Source organism: Rissa tridactyla, chromosome Z (assembly GCF_028500815.1).
Source record: "Rissa tridactyla isolate bRisTri1 chromosome Z, bRisTri1.patW.cur.20221130, whole genome shotgun sequence".
Lineage (NCBI taxonomy): Eukaryota > Metazoa > Chordata > Aves > Charadriiformes > Laridae > Rissa > Rissa tridactyla.
The window spans coordinates 483,618-505,921 of record NC_071497.1 but is presented as its reverse complement, the minus strand read 5'-3'; the positions used below and the strand labels follow the sequence as shown (position 1 = coordinate 505,921).

Sequence of the window (22,304 nt, the reverse complement as noted above, 5' to 3'; positions counted from 1 at the left end):
GGAAATCGCAAAGTCTGGAAGTTAAGCATTTTGGTAGCTTGACAAAGGTGCGTTGCTGCTGACACGGAAGTTGCCTTCGGCTCTCTGCGAACGTACGTGTGGACAGGGGCGGGAAAGGGTCTGCACAGCTGAGGGACCATCTTCCCACCCCGGCGTCTTCTCAGCATCCCCATCCTCGGCCACCATGTCAGACCCAGCTGGGACCTCATCCGGGACCAGCTATGCCCAGCAACGTCCGGGTCCTGCCCTTTCAGCTGAGGCGGCAGCACCTTCGACAGACGGAAAGCCTCTTGTCCTCCTGTAAACCCCTGCGTGGACAAGCGCTCTTGGCTGAGCCACCCCGAACCTCAGCACCTTCACCCTCCCGCCTGCGCAGCCAGGCTTCCCACTGGACTCCAGGCTTCACCCACCCCTGCACGGCGGCTGTAGCACATCAGCAGGGTCCACTTTCCCCCTTTGCTTCTTTCTGTCACCACGGGTAGCTTGTGCAAGCTCTGAAATACAGAGACACAGTCCCAGCAGAGATGTCAGTTTTTCTTTCTGACACCAAACACAATGCAAATGAACACCTGAGTGACAGAAGACAGATAATTTCTCACTTGATTTTCATGGCACTGCTTTGGTTTTACACCACATCCACGTTACAGTCATCCTTTTAATGCAGAGAAAAAACATGTCAGCCAGTCTCAGGTCAATCCCTGGGAGCGCGGCAGCTCAGTCCTCTGGCGGGACGGCCTCTCCGATGGCAAATGTTTTGTCACCAAAGCCATTCCCCAGCAACACCTGCAGCCACTGAGCCTGGCCTGATCCAGCCAAAACTGCTGAGGACAAGGACACACAGCAGGAAACAAGATGGATGGGGCATCTTGTCCAAGGCTGATACTCAAGGCCAACATGGCTGCCGTGGCGTGTCCCCTGGCAGGATCCACATCTCCCCACATGTCCCAACAGTCCAGGGCACATCTCCGCAGGACCAGGCTCCTCACCGAGGTATGGTATTACATTTCCTGACTTCAGTGAATGTAAGATGAAGACTAGATGGTAAATGAAGACTGGACAGCCTGGCCTGAGGCGGCTTCTTGGGGCTGAAGGAGACTGGCAGGAGAAGTCGGGGCAGCATCTCCACGCCATGCCCAGTGCCCGCCACCGACACAGCATGCAGCCCCCCTGCAACCTTGGCACAGCTTATCCCTCCAGGAGCTCCACCATGCACCTCTGCATGGGAGCAAAGCATCTGCACGTGCCTGGAAGTTATTTATTCTGCAGCAAAGCTTCTCTGGCAAAGATGCCTTTGCTGCTGCTACCCGAGACTGATGGGACTTGGTGCATCTGCTGCTGAACGGACATCGGGTCAGGAGCAGAGTGCTGGTTTTAGTCTTTTTTCATGTACGAATTAAGGTGGTTACATTTAAATTTCCCAGCTCACTCTGCAGTCAATGCAGAGCCTGATCCCAAATCTATCGCAGTCATAGGGGACAGATGACTTACAGCAGCCTTCCAGTCCCTAAAGGTGTCCTATAGGAGAGAAGGGGAGGGACTCTGGATCAGGGAGGGGAGCCATAGGATGAGGGGGAAGGGTTTTACACTGAAAGAGGGGAGAGTGAGACGAAATGTGAGGAAGAAATTCTTGGCTGTGAGGGTGGTGAGCCCCTGGCGCAGGTTGCCCAGAGAAGCTGTGGCTGCCCCATCCCTGGAGGGGTTCAAGGCCAGGTTGGACGGGGCTTGGAGCAACCTGGGCTGGTGGGAGGTGTCCCTGCCCAGGGCAGGGCGGTTGGAACAAGATGATCTTTAAGGTCCCTTCCAACCTGAACCATTCTGTGATTCTATGATAAAGCCTTAATGTGTCCAGAAACGCCTGGAGAGAGAATACTTATTTCTCAAAATATTCAGTTTTGATTTCTGAAGAATATTTAATTTCAATAGACAGCAGTTCTGAGTGTTGGAGGTTTACCGCAGGGCAGATATTCTATGTTCAAACTCCCTCCAGCCATGACCACACAGAAATCAAGCCTACAGTCTTGAAAAACGAGTCCAGCAAGTGGTAAAAATGCTGAATTCAGAAGTAACACTCTGCAGGAGAACAGCTGCAGCCCTCCCAAAAACTCTGCATGGGTTGTGCCGCCACGGACAAGGGCAGGTGCAGGGAGCCGGGGGTGCCCAGGCAAAGGGATGGGTCTCCAGCGTCCCCCCCATCCACGCAACCACTGGGAGCAGAAGACCTCCAGCTCATGGCAGGACAACTTGGCAAGCGCTTCCCAAGGCCACAAAGCCCAGCAGATCCCAACTGGCTGTCTGTCCTGGTCTGAGGTAAAACAGAACTGAGTTTCTCTTTGGTCATTTGATGTTGCAGCTCAGCTTCTTCTAACTAACAGAACTCTCTGAAATTTACAGTGTATTGTGGAGAGACTGTTTGTTCTCAGAGTGATAAAACCTCATGTTTATAGTGAATACCAAGGGATGGTACGCAGAGAGGCTCCTGCTTATATTTATTGCTGTAACAACCAAGGTCACATAATTATTTGCCCCGTTGGAGGGTTGGAAGCAGAAAAGCACAGAGGGGTCCCACCTGCGGGGAGGAGGGGACAGGAGAGGGGACCCCAAACCGACCAAGGGGGTTTTCTATCCCACCTGCCCCATGCTCAGTGTAAAAGCTGAGGGATCAGAGGGTCGGCCTCTTTCTTCAATGGCCTGTGTCTGAGGAGGACCCTGTCTGTTCATCTGCTTTGGATCCCTATCCCTGTGTTCCTGACTCCAGCTCTGGAATCCAGTTCCCACCCATGACCGAGTCCAGTCTGGGTGACGAGTTTGTCATCCAGGGAGCTTGATACTGTTTTGTATATCTTGTATATATTTCAGTATTTTCTTTTTATTATTTCATTCATCTTTCATTAAAGTAGTTTAGTTCCTTCTAAACTCCTAAGTCTCTGTCTCTCCCCCCTCTCCTTGGAGTGAGAGGAGGGGGAGATCATCTGTTGTTCATCAGTGTCCAGTCCGTCCCAAACTGTGACTTCATTCCCCAGAGCCAGACTGGTCTTTGAGCACACGCAGAAGCCGAGCCTTGGGATCCTGCCTGAGCAGCTCCCCTTCCACGGGGTGCCCAACGTGGGCAGCAGAGGGGCTCACTGTGGTCCAATGCGCAGGGGAGAAGGAGTTGCGTCCCCCTGCACCCACTGTGCCCCCAGCAGTTGGGCTGCGGAGCTCGGACGTGCCGGGACGCAGGAGCTGATCCGGCGCCCGAATCACCGCTGTCATGACAGACACTGGGCACAGCACAGTGCTCAGAGCCCCGGCAACTTGCTGTTCGTAACCCTGACACTTTTGGAATCTCCAAGTTTTTTTAAACTCTGGGTACCAACCTAACACAAGGAGACACAACCATAAAAAAGCTGAATTCTCTGAAATGATGAAGCATTTTGCGTGCTCTGACATGGCTGTTACTCTGGGCGGAGAAACCTCACCACGAACAAGGGGGTTGAATTCAGCCCAGCAAAAACCAGCCACCCCGGGTCGGCTCCAGCCGTGCTGTCCCACTGCCGAGGAGATGCCCTTGCGAAGGTCAGGACACTGGCCACCTTAACCACCTTCTCCATGTTCCCCTTCACTAATCCAAACCACAGCTTTCCAAAATCAGAACTAAATTTAGACCTCATGGATTCCTAATTACAGTTTGCTCTTTCTTACTGTGTTTCCACCAATAGACAGCCGTCAATAACGACGAAACCAGCGCAAAGAGGAGGGGACCCACAGAGGGCAGAGGATGGGTCAGCATCTGCACCCACGGTATGCTACATCCCACCCGGACACTGAGCTCTGATTTCAGGGGCACATGGCCCATGGAGCCGCTGTCACTGCTCTGTTCGGATCTGCCAGAGCCCTTTGGTAAAGCTGTTCCTGCCCTCCTGGAGGAGGAGGAGGATGGTGCACCCCACAGCCTCCACGCAGAGGGGACATCCCTGGTGCCTGGAGGAGACCCTGGGACCCCTCAGTGCGGGGGACAGACCCTGTGTCGGGCGAGCTCTGCCAACCAGGCAGTTCCCAATGACAGGTCCGACATGGCTAATGCAATTAATGAGCAGAGAGCAAGCTTTTAACACATTTCACCTGCAAGGACCTCATCTTTAAATTCCTGGGCACTTTGGGGCAGAGACTCGCGTTTGTTGTAGCTGCCAGCATGATGGAGCCCAAAAACAACTATCTTGCAGGGGACAGAAAAAATGTTTAGTAAGATAAAAAAAACAAGAACAGCAACAAAAGGCTTTTTGAATTCCCACTGTTGCTTTTATAATCAATGATATTACTTAAAGGTGGGCAACGCATCAGACCTGTAACACCAGATGAACTGTCACCAGGGAACAGCCCCTGTGTTCAGCTGCCGCCAGGCTCCTTGTGGGAACCTCAGCACACTGCAGAGACCGCAGCTGGAGGGGTCCCGCAGTCCCCCGCCAGGGACACAGGATGAGCCCTGTGCCATCAGCTGGGCACCTCCAGCCCCCTCCTCGCCATCCACAGAGCAGCAGGCAGCATACAATCATAGAATCATGGGATGGTTAGAGTTGGAAGGGACCTTAAAGCCCATCCAGTGGCACCCCCTGCCCTGGGCAGGGACACCTCCCACCAGACCAGGTTGCTCCAAGCCCCGTCCAACCTGGCCTTGAACCCCTCCAGGGATGGGGCAGCCACAGCTTCTCTGGGCAACCTGCGCCAGGGGCTCACCACCCTCAAAGCAAAAAATTTCTTCCTCACATCTCATCTCAATCTCCCCTCTTTCAGTGTAAAATAGTCACCCCTCGTCCTCGCGCTCCCCTCCATGATGAAGAGTCCCTCCCCACCCGATGCCGACCCCGTGCTGCTTTCCCCAGCCCAGCATCTTCCCCAGTGATGCTCCACCAGCTCCGTAGCCACAGCCAAGCCAGGACCCCTGGGCTGGGTTCCAGAAGAAATGACCCCAGACCCTGTCTCCATCCCCCAGCGCTGAGCACCCCCAACAGCAACGTCTTTTGCCACCACCAGCAGCTTAACTTAAAAGCAGCGTCTGAACTGAGCGATCCCCTATCCTGCCGGCAGCATCAAAGCCCCAAACCCCAGCACTGTCCCAGCGTGGGGAGGGGACAGTTTTGGCATTGAGGTCTGGCTGGAAATGTCCCCCCCTACCCCCGGCCCTGCAGCCCCCGGCGTCGCTGCACGGCTGACGTGACTGATAAATTTGACTGAAGGTAGCCAAACTGTCACTCAGGAGGTGCCCCCTTGGTACCTCTTCTGGCTGGATCTACTTGAGGGTGGGATTGCTTGAGCCGCTCCTGTCAGGGATTTCAAAGGGAACAAGCAGCTGAATGCGGATCTGACAGCTCGGCCGCCGAATTAGGGCTATTTGCATGCTAATTTCCACTGTGCTTAACTCACTGGCAGACCTAGAGCAAGAAGCAGCCTCTGCATGTTTGGAACAATGCTTGACTGATCTAGCTGCGTTAACGAGCAAATTATGGTAATTTTGTTATTACAAATGCATAGAAATTTCCAAAGAGTGGAGCAATACAATATGTTTTCTCTCCTCCTCCTCGCTCCCGAATACAGACCCTTTTGTTTATACACACTTCGCCTTGCTTACTTATGTTTGGGTACGCGCAGCCTCCCACTGCAATGGGAGGAGGCAGGAATTGCGGCTGGAGCAGAGGAAACCCGCGGCACCGGTGCTGCCGCGCAGGCGACACTTGGGAGCACATCCCCAGCTGGTGCCACCAGCAGAGACCCCGGCGGTCACGGGTCGGGGCGAAGAGACCCTGGTCGAGGATCGGGTCTATCAGAGGGAGGCGGGTTTGGGAAGAGCAGATCCAGCCACTGCTGGCTTCCCAACATTTCACCTCGTTGCCCTCTCCAGCATAATTTCTAAATAAATTTAATGAAATAATATCTGACAACATCATATTGAAAACAATATAAATTTTGTCTATACTCTGTGCAAGCGCAGTAATTACATTCCTGAGAGATGAATACCCAAAATGTTTCTCCAGGCTTCCAAGACCCCGGCAGCCCCTCACTCAAAACATACAGGAGCAGCGGATAAACGCATACCATTTACTTAACTGCTTCATTATTAATTAAGGGAATCATTTGTCAGTTGATTTGCAATCTGGTATTGCCCCAAGATATTTGTGACGACACATCACTTGCTCCATCAAACGTGATGAAACTTCTCTGGGATTTGTCTTCCGAGATTACAGAAGGGTGGAGAGGCACCTTGGTGGAGCAGCCCTAGACTGGGGGAAAGACGGTAAATGTGCTGAAATGCCAAATGTCAATACCTCTGTCCCTTGGGAGCAGGTCTTCTGGCTCTGTCGGTGGAAGCTGTGGGTGCTTCTGGGCACCGGGTGATGGCTGTGTTTGAGCTACGTGAGATGCAAAAAGTGGCGATACCAGCACAAAAGTGCCCATAATCCAAGCAGAGATGCACACCCCCGCCTTAATAGCAGCGTGGAGCAGGTGGAGTAGACAGAAAACGGGCTTAGGAGTCACTGCCAGGCTCCAAGGAGGTAACCTGTAAACATTCCACTTCACCAAAGAAATGTCACGGTTTATTCCTCATTTGCTCCAGGTCTTTCCAGGAGAAAGGGTCTGATTTTCCTGTCACTTTTACTGGCCACAACAGCGTCACTGCCCAAGCAACTGAGTGGTTCCAGCCTTCTGCTGTACCTCAGAGGAGGACCCGGTCCAGGCTCTGCCACCAATGCCCTCTGTCATCCCACACACTGTAATTTGCATTGTCTGCCCCTCTTTTTAAGCAGTTTACCTCCCAGCTACCTCACTTTCAATTTATTTACTGTTGCATGCCAGAAGATTACAAAATGCTATTGCAAAACTTTGGCAAAGGCAGAGCCAGAACAAATAACACAGACTCATGAAAATAAGGATGAATAAAATTAGGCTGATGGTTGGACTAGATGATCTGAAAGGTCCCTTCCAGCCTAGGCAATTCTATGATTCAGAGTGCTTGGGGGGGACGCCAAACCCCACCAAACCCCGCAGGCTTTATTCCAGACCCCCTACACCCTCACCACTCCCCCCCAACCCTGCTGTGTCCCCCACGGAGCGGGAGGGAGCGGGCTCCAGGGGGAGAAACAGCCCCCACAGGCGGAGGTCACACAGTCACTTCTCCTCCGCATTAGTATCTGCTGGACACGGGGAAAAAATGCATTTGAAACCCAGATGTTTTGTTTCCCAACACCGTCTCCTTCTGCTTTGCACGTTAGAACTAGCATGTTCTCCTAGATAAAAGATTGCTAACGACACCTTTGCTATTTTTCACGCTTTTCTTTTCAAAGCCCAGTTTTGAATGTCACTGTTTTCAGGTCCCTTTAGTCAGGTAATTGCACATAGACTTCATATAAAGGAAATTCATTTGTTCAGGGTCACTGCATGGTTTTTCATTAAAAACAAATTACCGGTGTTCAGAAAGGACATCTGGGTTTCGAGAGTCCCATTAATGACTGTATTTTCAGCATCACTATTCCGGACAGTCTACCCTTTCCTGTCACCGGGGGCACAGGGCCCACCAGGAGAGGAGGGGACAGGGTGAACGGCAGTCCCGGGAGGGAAGAAGGGTGACAGGGCTGGGGTGGGGGGTCTGTCCCCAGAGATGGGGAGAGGGAAGACGGGGGAAAAGAACCTGGGGGGCAGCGGGGGCTGCTGTCCCAGCACATCTCACGGAAGAACTGGAGTAAGTATTTAGGTGAATGATCAAGGCTACCTCAGCATAACCTTTTCCAGCTCAGCTGTGCACCATGAGCCTGATGGTGAGGGCGAGCAGATGCTGGAGCTGGACACGGGCACGGTTTGCTGTGGGAACCACCGTGACCTCCCCTGCCCCGATCCTGGCCAGGACCCAAACGGGTCACAGCTTCTGGGACGGCGGTCCTCAGAGCAGGCATGCAAGCTGCAGCTCCAGCACTGCTCCTCGTGTCTCCCCCTTGCTGATGGCCACCGACTTCCCCACACACGGGAGGACGCAGACCTTCAGACACACCTTGGGAGCAGTCCCACAGACATGAGTCTCCACAGATCTGTGGAGAGAGACCTGGCCCAATGCTGGAAACAGGCTGGTGGTGTGTGGAGCAAGAGAGGACCAAGAAAGGACCCCAGTCAAGCAGTGCCGGTCCCCACCACCATGCCAGCCCCAGCCAGTGGCAGACCAGGGCCCAGGCGGGAGGAGGAGGAGGAGGTCCAGCCTCCCATGGGCGAGGGAAATACAGCAACGGTGTGCTCTCTGCGACCAGTAGACCGTCGCTCTAGCAGCTATGCTCCCTTTCAAACAGTTTACCTCAAAAAAGGCTCTGGGTCACCCACACAGGTCATGGAGTAAACTCCCGGCAAATACTGCGTTTCCCAGTGATGAGCTCCCAACCAGCCGCTGGAACGCTCCTAAAGCCAAATCCGCAAGTGCGAGGCAGTGAAGAATCACAGAATCATAGAGTTGCCCGGGTTGGAAGGGACCTTTCAGATCATCGAGTCCAACTATCAACCTAACTCTGACAAAAACCATCACTAAACCATATGTCTAAGCACACGGGAGCAAACAGGGCAGATGCTGCAAGCGGAAGATGGCACCACCTGCATCAGGAGAGCCAAACAGCCCTGGGATGGACGCTTCAGAAAGGTGTAAGCAAAGCCGACTGGGCTTCAGGCTGCAGGTACTGGATGGGATGGAGAAGATGCAGTTTCCTCCTGCCTGCTCTTCCCAGAGACAAAGGGGAGGCTGCTGGGAAAACGCTGCTCCGCATTTCTAAAGCCACAGCACTTTACGGGCACAATGACAGTGTGAACAAACAATAACAATGATTCCAAATTATTGGAGATAATTTCTGCATACAGTATCTCATTAACCTGTGGGATCCTGTGCCCCGAGGCGGTACCGAGACCACAAATCCAGTAATCAATACTGGATTAAAGCTCTAAATAGCTAATGAGAACATACAGAGCTACACTAGACCAAATAAACATTTAAAAGAGGTACAAACTCTCTTCCTTCAAGGCATAAGCCACCAGATGACGAGGACTGAAGAGACATGTCCACTCTGGGCCACCTGCTGTGTCCACGACCCCAGCAACGGGCGGGCGAGGACTCTGGACAGGCGGTGGCTGCCCCAGGACCCCATGGCTTCCCCTGACAGACGCCACACGATGCTGTGGATCTCCCGCCTGCTCCCAACACGTCCAGGAGCATTCACCAATGGTCACCCCTTTTATGCTGCGTTGCCCCTTTTGGCAGAGGACGCGAGCCAGGCAAAGAGCATGGAGCAGGGACAGAAGGGGGATGCTGAGCCGGGGCCGGGGCTGCAGGGAGTGAGACATGGCCACAGGAATGTGGAGGCGATTCCTCCCAGTCCCTGTCTAGACATTCGGCACTGCCCTGTGATAGGGAACCTGTCCATACAGCTCCCTCCAGCCTCCGAGGGGGATTCACAGCTCTGTCGTTTAATCGTGACCGGGGTCCGGAGCAGAGCTGTCCCATCTGTGCACTGGCGCGGACTGCTGGCACCTCCACTTCCCAGAGAGCGACCTGTCCTCCTCCTGTTAACAGCTTATTGACTCCATCTCTGCTGTCAGTGCCAGGCAGAAGCATATGAATTCCTGATTCTGCAGCACATTTTCAGCAGTGCCATAATCCAATCATGGAGTCAGGGGTGACGGGGCACTTCAGGATGGAAGGGACTTTGGGAGGTCTCTAGACCCTGCTCACAGCAGGATCAGCATTGACGCCAGACCAGGCGTCAGGGCTTTGTCCAGCCTGGCCCTGAAGTCCCTCAAGGATGGAGCCTTCACAGTTTCTCTGAGCAAGCTCTTCCACCGCTAGACCCTCCTCGCGATGGAAAAGCCTGAAGCTGTTCCTCAGACCCAGTTTGATCTTGCCTGTTTCGACTTATGCCTGTTGCCTCTTTGTGCTGGGGTCCCCGAACCGCGCTATTCCCACTGTGAGTCCCTGAGTGCCAAGAGAAGGGGTCAACCCCTTCCCTCCAGCTGCGTCCTCGCTGCAGGCCCATGCTGGGCTCCCCCCCCATCCGCGTCCCCCGGTACCCTCCATCAGCCAGACAGTCCCCAGCCCGTTCCACTGCACAGCGCTCCCCTCCCTGCTGCAACATTTGATGTCTGCCCATGTTGGATTTCGTGTTCCTCCCCAAGCCTGCCCAGGCGCCTCCCGGTGACAGCCCTCCCCTGGGGCACACCAACGGCATCAGTCTGAGAACCTGACGTGGTGTGCTGGCTCCCGTTTGTGGATGAAGATGATAACCAAGAAGGAGCCCTGAACGCACCCTGCAGTGCCACGGGTGCCACCACCACCCAGCTGGAGCGTGGCATTAACCCAAGGGTGGCGGCTTGACCATCCAACTGTTGTTTTCCCGTCCGTCCACCCCTCAGCATTTCAGCTGTGCCCTGTGCCGTCAGGGCACCGTGGTCAGCTGGAGCTGCAGTGCCTCGAGAGCTCCTCTCCGGTCTGTCACAGTCACCAAAGGGCAGGAGGAGCGAGCAGGGACCGTGACCTGCGGAGGGAACTTGTTTACAGGAGCCTCAAGCGATGCCACATCCCCATTCATAAAGCTCTGGGCTGAAATTGAAGCCACATGTTTGCTTGTTTGGTTCCCTTAGAGAAAAGTATTTGATTAATTTATTCTCTGCGTCCATGAGCCACGTGAAAAAGGGAATTCCCCATTGATACGCAAGTCCCTGCTTTTGCAGGGAAGGAAGGGAGGAGGTCTGAGAGTGAGGACCAGGATTTTGTGCCAGGCATGGAGATGCAGCAGGGACGGGCTCCTGCCGGAGAGGCAGGGAAGGACCCGGGACCACGGGGGACGAAGCCTCTCTGGTTGGCATGAACAGGGGGAGCTGGAGGAGAGAGAAGCACAGAACAAGCAGCTGAATCCGCACGGCTCCCAGTTCTGGTTTCCAACCTGGAAATGCCAGGGAGCGGGAAGGTCCCCCCAGCCCCGTGGACCCCTGTCAGCGCGGCGAGGGCCAGGGCTGCCCACAGCAGCACGAGCATCGGCAGCAGCAACAAGCACACAACAAAACACCCCCTACGTCTTATCATGTATACATTTCTCCCGCGTCTCTAAGCACTTAACTCACACAATTACTTAATTACGAGCAGAAATTCATGGCTAACGATTAAAAATCTTATCAAGGAAGCACATTTCTAACACAGACTCCGAAAGCTACACTGAGACAGCAGCAAGTTGTGAAATGAATCCCTGAGACCTCGGCACAACAAACACATTTGGGCAATTCCGACGTTTCGGAAGAATCGGGGACCAGAGTGGAGCCATCACCCAGAGCTGGGTCAGACCCTCAGGGACCGGGGTGCTTCCCCCACCAAGGCTCTGAAACCCATCCTGCAAGGGACAGGAGTCAAAGAAGGATCGAGAAGGTATTTTGGATGCTAGTTAGCAAATTCTCACTTAAATGAAAGGGAGAACCTAGAGGAATTGCAGCTGACCTTCACACTAGCTGGAGCAGAAGGTTGTTATTAAAGGAACCAGTGAGAGGAACAGTGCAGTTATTCAATATAATAGGTCACACAAGCCTATGTGTAGTTAAAAATAAAATCTATTACCCGGGAAAATCAGCTCAGATGACTCTACATCACCGAACCCTCACCGCATCTCCTCTGGCTCAGCACTGCTGAGCCCCACATCCTGCAGTTTTGCCATCCCACCCTGGCAGCTGCTCCTGAACAGCTGGTAACTCCTGATGTGTTGATTCCCCAGCACACAAAAGAAGATGGAAGAGCAAGTATTGCCCTAAGCTGGGGAAGGAACTGGGGCCCACAGCCAGATATTCAGAAAAAAAGTGCTCTGAAAGAAGGTGGTAGATTCCCAGAAGGTTTCTAAAAGCCTCTAAATTGCTGTCTTCACCAGGAATGATGCATCCAATGCACCCAGGTTTTCCAATGATCACCCTCGGCTGGAGGATGCCCCTGGAGCGATGAGGGGCCCAGGGCACCGGTAAAGAGCCGGGACCGGGCAGGAGAGGAGGGGGCCAGCGGGGCAGGACATCACCCCCCGGGAACAGACACGACCAACTGAGCCTTAAGCCCCCACAGCCTGGGCTGCATCCCCAGCAGAGTGGGCAGGGGGGTGAGGGGGGGATTCTGCCCCTCTGCTCCGCTCTGTGAGACCCCCCTGCAGTGCTGCCTCCAGCCCTGGGGCACCAACAGCAGAAGGACACGGAGCTGTTGGAGCGGGGCCAGAGGAGGCCCCGGAGATGCTGGGAGGGCTGGAGCCCCTCTGCTGGGAGGACAGGCTGAGAGAGTTGGGGTTGTTCAGCCTGGAGAAGAGAAGGCTCCGGGGAGACCTTCCAGCCCCTGCCAGTCCCTAAAGGGGCTCCAAGAAAGCTGGGGAAGGACTCTGGAGCAGGGAGGGGAGCCATGGGACAAGGAGGAACAGTTTTAAACGGGAAGAGGGGAGATTTAGGTGAGATCTGAGGCAGAAATTCTTGGCTGTGAGGGTGGTGAGCCCCTGGCCCAGGTTGCCCAGAGAAGCTGTGGCTGCCCCATCCCTGGAGGGGTTCAAGGCCAGGTTGGCCGGGGCTTGGAGCAACCTGGTCTGGTGGGAGGTGTCCCTGCCCAGGGCAGGGGGGTTGGAACAAGATGATCTTTAAGGTCCCTTCCAAGCCGAACCATTCTGTGATTCTATGATCACAGCCTGTGGTCGAGCTAAAGAGCTGATGCAAGTTCAAGTCTTCACCTGCTGTCAGCAGTCGGCTGTGCCATCCCGGCCCAGCAGCCTGGCTGAGGACAGAAGAAATGTACCAATAAGGGTGTCCGTAGGTGTGTGTTTCTGTGAGAAGTGGCGTGAAACAAGGACCAAACCTCATGCTCTTTTCAAACAAGATTTGCTTTCAGGTGTTCACTTTTCATCCTCACTCCTCACAAACTGCATCTGGTACCCTCACAGCAGCTCTTTCAGAGATTACTTCCATGGGTAAAAATTGGCTTCTACACAACCTATGACCTAACTTCTGTAGTCGGTTTCTAACTCCAATACACACATAAAATTTCTGATTTTTTCTTAACTCCTTAGTGATCTGGTAGAACTCAATTTGCAGGACGTAATCAAAGTTGGCGACAAAGATTAACCCCAAAAGAGCCTGAACATCAAATCACTGTCACTAATTCCTACTTTCCTACTACAAGTACTTTTTTCTAAATCACCACCTCCCCGAGTCATGTGATTACACATGAAATTCCGCTTTGGGGATTTTTCCTCAGTAACTCTGACCTTGCTGACTCTGAAGAGCTGGCTCAAATGACCTTATGGGTTTGGAAAGCAATAGGGGAAAGAAAGAGAATCTCCAAGTTATCACCACGTTTTGAATCTTATGATACCTGGAGGCCAGATTCATGACTTTTAACATACGTATTTGGGCCTGAGAATACAGCTTTCCCTCGCAGCCAGCAGTGTCTGCCATGTGCAGATCAATGGCAACAGAGCCTGGGAACAAACCCCAGCAGTTCTCTCCAGCTGAAACAAGTGCACTGATTTCCAGCAGCATCTGACCTCTGGTTGAGTCACCATCCCTAGAGGTATTTAAGAAACGACCAGATGTGGCACTTCAGGGCAGGCTCTAGTGGCAGAGACTGTAGGGGTTTTTTCTGTGTGTATGGTTGGACTCGATGATCTCAAAGGTCCTTTCCAACCATGAAGATTCTGTGATCCTATGATTCTATGAACTCTGGCCCTCAGGCAGGAGTGAGCCCAGCTCGGTGCTCCCACCACTGCACACGCACCGCTGCTCGCTGCCAGCACCTGGTGTCACCCACAGATCCGCAGCCAGCAGCAACGGAGGGTGGCACCAGTGACATTACGTGCCTGCAGACCCTGCTCTGCCCACCCCAGGCACCTGCACACCCTCCGCTCTCACTGGCCACAGGGGCAAGCACTGGTCACTGGCCGGCTCATGCCACCTGGCATTTCTCACTGCGAGGCTCCAAAAAGGGGAAGGAAATGACAGCAATACAAAGCCCTGAGGACACCTCGGTGTCCCCACGGAGTCAGCTGGATGGGCGCAGTTTTGCACAGAGAAATGTTGAGGTCGGGACACGTCCTCACCCCCGGTACACGGCACGGAGGGACACAGCGCGTTCGGAGGAAACAGGGTGACAGCAAATCCTGTGTCAAACGGGGAGATCCCAGCACGGCCCAGAATGGCATGACCCACGGGCTGCGCAGAAGGGAGGCTGGGGGTCTGCCGGCACCCCGCGGGCCGTGCAGAGGCTGGGCTGCCCCCGCGCCGGGGAGCCTTGGCCCCCCTCGGCCAACCCCTTCCCCGCCAGCCCCGTGGCCGCTGCCTCACGCTCGCCTCGGCACGGAGCATCCACGGAGCACCGCGCTTTCCTCCTGAAAGACTGTTTTTTTCCTTCCCTTTAATTTTTTTTTTCTCCTCCCCATTTTGAAGACTCACCAGGCACCATTCCTGTCAGCGCCGGAGCGGAGTAGCTGCCCTGTCCGGCCGGCGGGACGTGCGGAGGGTATCCTGGGAGGGTTGTGCTTGCCAGCTCGCGACCTGAGGAATCAAACCAACAAATCACCGCGTGAGCATTGCGACGAGCGGACATGGTTTTACATCTCCCCGAGCGCCCAGAACACAGCCATGCATTTGTCATCACTGCTCTGCGAGGGCCAGCGTGGGATTTCCAGCCTGGCAGGGAGGGCAGGCGCAGCTCTGCTTTCTCTATAAGCTGCCACAAAGCTCCGACGAAGTGAGAGACGGGAAGGGGAAGAGCCGAGCTCTGTGGGGAGAGGAAAGTGCCCGCCTGAACTCCGGCTGCTCGCCCCTATTCCCAAGTTCCTCCAAAGCTCAGATTTGTAAAGTCAGAAAACAGCGAAATGTGAAATAATGCTGATCTTAATGCCACTTTCTCTGAAAACTCTCCAGAAAATCACCATGCACAGGCTGGTGGTTTGCAGAGATCTAAATACAAAGCAGGACATTGTTTTTATCTCTTATTAAAGCCAATTAAAAAAAAAAAGAAGAACAAACACAAGACATAGAGAGGTGAAGAGAGTTTAAAATACAGTTTGCTGTGGTGCCAGAAAAAGGCTCAGATCCACAGACACAGCCTGATGCAGCACTCTTCACTTAGAGCGCAGAAACACACCTTTTTATCCAAGTACCCACAGGTCTTCCACAGAAATAACCCCGGGGAAAGCAGGCAGTGGGGTGTCCCCCATCTCCCTCTGCCCCAGACCAGGGCCTGGGGTCCCCTCCCTCGCACCCCCGGCTCCCAGCGCCGCAGGGACACGTCATGCCCATGGAGCAACGGCGGGATGTGCAGTCAATGCAGCGGCAAAGCGCTGCCAAGGAGACGGGACCTTCCTGGACCCTGCCTCCCGCGCAGGCATCTGGGATAGCCGCTGTGCCTGCCACAGGAATTCCGGGAGATCGCTGTCTGCTGTGGCCACAAGTGGGTCTCCAGGAGAAAGGGATGTTCCTGCGACCCCACCGGGGAGGATCCATCCTTCACCACAGAGGGAACCTACCCATGGTTTCCCATCTCCTCAAGAGCCCAGCAGGAGTGGGGGGACCCACCCTCCCGGCTCCTGCCCGGAGGATGCGTCCACGCTCCTCCAACCCCAGCACGGCAGGGACCACGCCGGCTACAGTGTGCTCTGAGATGCTGCTGGACCAAACCAGCCCAAATGGCTCAAACCAGGCCAAACCAGCTGGCAAAAATCACTATGAGTAGAGGTTCCTCCACGAGAACGTGGCATGGCAGATCAACAAGAAAAGTTACGAGACTTTGCTGATTTTAGCACCACTGACCAGAAAAAATGCAGAGATCCTCATGCTCAAATTGCTTTAAGTAGGCACTTGATTTTATGACGGTGATTTTTTCAAGTCTCCAGAGCTTGCAGAGGCTGAAACCAAATGTTTTCCCAGGAGTCAAAATAATTTTTTAACTTTTTCTGTTGGCAGAGATTTTGAGCCACGGTTTCATTTTGAGCTGATCTAAAAATAAAATTTTAAAATCTTTCTTTTTTTTTTTTGTTACCGTCGAAGAAATGAGACCTCATCTGATGAGACAAGAGCTGGGAATGCGAGTATACCGCCAATTGCTGCTCACCACCCCCAGGTCACGGGCAGCTTCCCCCACCGCCCCCGCCAGTCGAAGGGGTCCACACCGCGACGCCGGCAGCGCCTGCACCCGGGCATCACTGCGACGATCTCTCAGCACATGCCCCACTTTCCTTGGCACTCTACATCCACAAATCGGGATGCGTGCTGTTCCTCCCAGGCCCTTCCTACAGAATATTTATGGTGCATCCACATCCTGAAAGAATTTAAGGTTCAAAACAATTGATTAATTTGCTCTCTTGTTCTAGGGGGAAGGCAGATCCCTTACGGAAGGGCATCATGAATTCTAATTATTCAACGGCAGCAGAAAATGGCTCTTTTAGATTAAATGCTCTCCCCTTGTCACTGCCCTGCTTCTTTCTCTCCCACACAAAATTAAACTCCGATTCTATCACCTTTACAGCCTGGGGAAGGGAAAAGTATCTGCGATCTACTTAAATTTAGTTGCAGAAGCAGACTTCACCCCCAGCACTGGCAGCCCTCAACCAAGGGCTATCCCTACCACAAAAACCATCTCACAGCCTCACCTCCAGGTGGGTACCACCACCCAGGAACCCTCCACTGACCCAAGAAAGGCCAGCACCGCTCTTCCCTTCCTCGGTGGGGTGGTGTCACTGCGGAACGGTGCGACACCTGTCTCCCAGAGGTGCCCAGGTCTGTGGGCAATCTCCCCTCCCAACATGTCCCACACCGACCACTCCCCACACCTCGGTTTCCAATAGCTATAAAAAACCACAAACATTGCCCTACAACTTACTTCAATATAGTGAAATACTAGAACGTTTTGCACTTTCTCCAAAGCCACTGTCACACCCGCCACGGTCAGGGTCATTGTCAAGGGCACTGAGCAACGTAGCCACCACTGGAGACACCAAGAAAAGTAGCATCTCAGCTCCTCTGTAAATCAAGACAACACCACTCATGGCCTGTTCTACAGGTCTGGTCTGGCTTCCATCACAACCCATTTCCACATCAAAAGTTCTGGCATCTGCTGACAGATGTCTACAGCAGGGTCACTGCAGCCAGGCCTCAGGCAGGGGCTGGGAGGTGGCCAAGGTGGGCTGCAACCCCACCTCATTCTCTTAATTGCATCTGACGTGCTTCCCCCAGTCCCGCTAAAAAGGGGTGCAGCATCCCTGTCCTCTGTGAGATTTCCCCCCAAACTGTCAAGTTTCAACTGCACTGGAATAATATATTTCAGAGAAACATTAATAACCCCAGCACAAAGAGAGGACAAGAAGCAGCCTCCACCCCACAGTGTTCCTACTCTACCTGAGCAAAGCAGCCAAGAGGAAACGAACTTCTGCATTTTAGCAGTGGGACACAGAGACATAGAGACCAATGTCCCTCAAGACACACTCATTCCTACATAATTTTGGTCTGGGCTTTTTTAAGGGTAGACACCTAAAGTTGGAGACGATGCATGGGTAGGTGTGGGCAGAGCTGCCTCCCTCTCTGCCGCTGGGCTAGCCTCAGGCAGGACAGAGCAGCTCAGCTGCCAGCTCCAGCCTATGGAGAAGCATCACCAGAGCAGAGCCTAGCAGAGCTTTCCAAGAACGGCTTCTGCCAACGCTATGGGGCCACTGCCTAAACCTAAACCAGGTACCCAAATACCTTGCTAAGTCTTGCCGGGAGTGGCCTGCCCATGGAGAGGGTGGTAGACCCAGCAGCGCTGGTACCTTCAGTGGTATCTGCTGGTCTGCAGCCAACACTCCTCCATGACAGGGGGAGCACACGGCAGCTCTCGTGCCCCTTCTTGTCCTCCCATGGAGGACCCTACCTTCTCCTTCACGCCGGTGCCTCCTCCCAGCCACCTCGCGGAGCTCCTCCACACCGCTAGAGAGCATCTCCAAGGGGTCCACCGGCACAACAGCTTGGATCCATTGCTCAGGCAGCACCCAATGAGAAATGTCTTAGGGGAGGGGGTCTAGACAACCTGTGCAGGGGGGGTGCATTGAGAACACACACAATACACCATGGTCGTGTTACTGAAGGCAGAATAGGTCCACATTCTTTGAGTGGAATGCAGTGAGACTGGCAGTGTCTTTCCCAGGATGGGAAGAAGGTCCTTTCCCCCATCATGGCCGGGTCCTGATCAAGCTCTACCTCCTCCATAGGTGACCTTGCCACAGAAGCTTTCCATCACACCAGAGGAGTGAAGCTCCATCCCTTCACCTTCAGCAGCACCTGGGATACCCCAGGCCCAGGCTGCCAAGGCCAGCAGGTGAGGAGTTGGGAGCATTCAGCTGGAGCTAACATTCCGGCGACTCAGGAGAGCGCCCAGCAGCCAGGTGTGATGCTGAGGAGCTGGGCTGCCACCAGATGAGCGTGGCGTGCCGCTGGTGCCAAACGGTCCACCACTTTCTTGCAGCATCCTATTTCTAAAAGCCAGAGAGCACAGTGCCACCATCCACCAGGACTGTAACTAAGCCAGAGACCGGTTTGAAGTAGGCTGATGGAGATAGGATAAAAACAGTGATAACACCAGAAGTGGCGTTTGGGCAAAAAAGGTGAGTATGGGATTATCTGTGCGCCATGACCCTTGCCACAGCATCACACAGATACAGGCAAATATCCTTTTTGAAAAACAAAGATGCAGAGCAGAAAGGACCTGAGGTCAAGATGACTGGAGAAGCCTACCTCCTGGAGATGCAAGCGAGGGACTCATTTTCAGCTTTAAGTACTGCTACAGACAAGCTGCTTTCCCTCTCCAAGTCTCAGCCCTTCCATCTCTCCAATGGAGAAGGAAGTTCACCATTTCTTTGGTGAGCTGCTGCAGGTCTGAGGGACTGAGGGTGCTGCAGGACAGACTGGCCAAGCAGCCCCTCGGGCAGGCAGGCAGCATTGCGCGGTGACAGCATGGAGCAGACACCAGGATGGGCACCACACTTCCCATGGGAGCTCACCACCAGCCACCCTGCGGGGCATCCCGGCGTCCTCGTGTCTGCACCATGGTTCCTCCGCAGGTCCTGACGCACTGCAAGGTTTGCGACCCCTGGTTCTTCCGCTCCGAGAAAAGCATTCAGCCTGGAGCCCAGCTCTGCAACGCCCCAACCAGCCTGTGAGCAGCCACCGCCGCTCAGGGGCACCTGCCTGTGATGCTGGATCCGGGGCTTCCCGGCGCGGGACCGGCACAGCCTGTGGCACTGCCCACGTTTGGGGTGTAGTCAAAGGCATGCTAGGCCTGAGTTCCAGAAGCGGTAAATACCTGTGAAATACCCCAGCTGGGGTTGTAGATATTCAACAATGAGTAGTCAGGGAAAATTAGTTATTTTTCAGAAGGCTTCAACATGTATTTTAAATGAGTTTCTAAGCATTAGGAAACTAATGAGCAGCACTTACATTATCATAGAATCACAGAACGGTTTGGGTTGGAGGGGACCTTAAAGCCCCCCCAGCGCCACCCATTGCCCTGGGCAGGGACATCTCCCACCAGCCCAGGCTGTTCAAAGCCCCGTCCACTTTTAAGCCCCATCCACTATCAAACAGTATTCTTAAGGGCAAATGCAGTTTTCACATTGCGATGCCTTACGAGATGCGAATCTGAAAGGAGGAGGAGGGGAAATGAAGAAAAATGATCTAAAAATGTGGCACAGTTACAGAGTGTGTGACTTACAAAGAATGTTGGGAAAGTTTTAATTTCTTTAAAAACCCCAAGTGCTCGTGCGTGGCTGGGTGCCCTGAGGGAGGACATCCACCTGAAAACACGCGGTCCCAGCCCAGCTGGACCCATCCAGGAGGGGCTGGGGCAGCGCGAGGGCACGCGGGGACGGGGACCACCCGCAGCCCACAGGGCGGGGGGAGCGGGGCAAACCCCTCTGCCGCAGGCGCTCCCGCACCTACACAGCCCTCGCGAGCTCACTACGGGGAAGAGACCTCGCACGTCGCTTTCAGCCTTAGGCACATCCCTGCTAGAATTCATCCCGCACTGCTCCAAAAGCCAGAATATGACGATGCTGAATAATAACGGTATCAGTTGGCACTGCAGGATGCGGGGGCGCAGCCACGTGGCAAAGTGCTTGGCTCTGCACACAGAAGATACGCAGCAAACGTCCGTCCCTCCATTCACCAGGAGCTGGCAGCACGCTCGCACTGAAAGCAAATTATCATTTGTCAAAAAAAGTGCAAATAAGTAATTTTCTACCATAAAAAGAAATGGTTTTGCAGCCGGCTGCGGGAGAGGTCAGCGGCGCTCCTCTGAGCAGAGGCGGCAAGCAGCACTGGGGCAGCGGCAAACGTCCCCGCAGTGGGACGAGCTGCCCAAGGCAGCCAAGGGCTCCCCTGTCGCCAAACCGCAGTGAAAAAACAGAGGGAACGGTTTAGAAGGGTTCTTCAGTTCTTCTACTTTTCCAAAAAAAAAATCAAAACGCGGCAAAGAGCGTTTCCAAGTGCGTCTTTGTACACTACTGTGTGTAAACGTGAATCCAATTAACTTCAAATTTAACTACTAATGAAATTATCTCATTTTGCTATCAGCTCAGCTCTCATCCATGGCAGTAATTAACCACTGGGGGTTGTCACTCCCAGACACATGACACGAGGACTTCCCCAAGCTCAGGTGCTTCAAACCCTTGCAGAATTCATTACCCTGACAGTGTGAAAACCCTTCACTTTCAATACCACAGGGCACCAACATGTTTTTTTTCCCTTTATCTAACTGATTGCCAGTAACAGTATGAAAGAAATGAACCCACTGGAGAGGTAATTAATTACTGCAAAGGATACATTAGAAAATGCAGGGGGTTCAGGTGGTGGGGAGGGGGCTTACAGAGCCCCTTGGCCGCTGCCGCAGAACCGTGCTCGGCAATCGCAGGGCGGGCGATTTTCCTCGCGGACAGTGGGACAGGCTGCACCGGGGTGAACCGAGCCTTCGCCCGCCGCTCCACGCCTACCACAGACGTGAAATGGCCATCGGCTCAGGAGCGTGGTCACCGGTCAGGCGGTGCGCTGGGTTAGCGGGGTAATCCCACCTCTCCAGAGACAGCAGTTCAACACCAACAGGTCGTCACCGCTGGGAAAGCCGGGCCGCCGCTGCCGGCACGTCCCCATGCCTGCTCACTCCCACCGCCGGCGGCACCATGAGGCGGAACGGCTGCCCCACGCCGCGCAACCACCTCACACCCCGCACCGGGTGCTCCGCCAGCAGCAGCTCCCCCAGGTCCCTCTCACGCACCAGCACCCCTGCCCCACTCCTTGCGCCTTTCCAGAAAACAGTTTTTAAAAAGGCAGGTGTATGCTAAGTGAAGCAGAGACGAAGAGATGCCTCCGCACCAGCTCACCGTGACCCATGCATGGGAGCGTGCGAGGCGCAACCTTCCAGCACCGTCCCATTTTGTCCGGGGGTTGGCAGCCCCCGTGCGCTGGGAACGCCGACACTGGCTGCGGCAGGGACGCTGCGTATCGACCGCAGCAGTGCACCAGCAGAACGGGCAAAACCAGCCCCAAAGGCATCTGCGCCGGATGGGTGGGACTTGGCTGTCGGCTCCTTCCGAAGTGACCTCGCGTGGTCCCCGAGGCCCCGCAGCGCGACCGGAGAAGGTCGGCACCTGCCCCAAGGTCCAGTTCCCAGCCCTGGCATGTGGCACCGCCTTCCTCAAGGCCCGCAGACGTCAGTAGCGGAGGAGGGGACCCCCACTGGTCCCCGCTCCGTCGGGACACCCAGGACCGGCACGCATCACTCTTTCTACCCATGGGCTTGGGCAGCCCCCGCGCTGTGCCGGGCACCGCCTGCCCCATCAGTGAGGGAGCGGAGCCTTACAGCCAGGGGTGCACTCGCCTCATGCTGGAGAAAATGAAAATAAGTGATTGGCAGAGATGGTGTTTTGGGAGCCACTTCATCTCTGGAAGCAAACCCAAATTTCCAGCCTATTTCAGTCAAACTTGTTACCAGAACTGACTGCTATTTTGAAAAATCCAGCTCTCACTAAGAACAGCTCTTTCTTTGCCCAGTGAAGATTTTGATAACACCAACCCTGTCGTTATAATCATTATAGAACCATAGAATCATAGAATGGTTGGAGTTGCAAGGGACAGTTAAAGCCCACCCAGTGGCACCCCCTGCCCTGGGCAGGGACACCTCCCACCAGCCCAGGTTGCTCCAAGCCCCGTCCAACCTGGCCTCGAACCCCTCCAGGGATGCGAAGTGTCTTTATCCTAAAGAAAATATTTTGGCCAAACGCACA

The 22,304-nt window shown here is 54.2% G+C and overlaps 1 protein-coding gene across 4 annotated transcripts in view; it reads right to left on the bottom strand.

Moving 5' to 3' along the window:
* PAX5 (paired box 5) overlaps window positions 1–22,304 on the bottom strand; it is a 141,809-nt gene that overhangs the window by 23,605 nt on the left and 95,900 nt on the right. For all 4 annotated transcript variants that reach the window (XM_054186726.1, XM_054186723.1, XM_054186725.1 and 1 more), the window contains one exon: window positions 14,449–14,550. In XM_054186726.1, coding sequence (XP_054042701.1) covers window positions 14,449–14,550 — 102 coding nt within the window. The remainder of the gene's footprint in view (window positions 1–14,448; window positions 14,551–22,304) is intronic.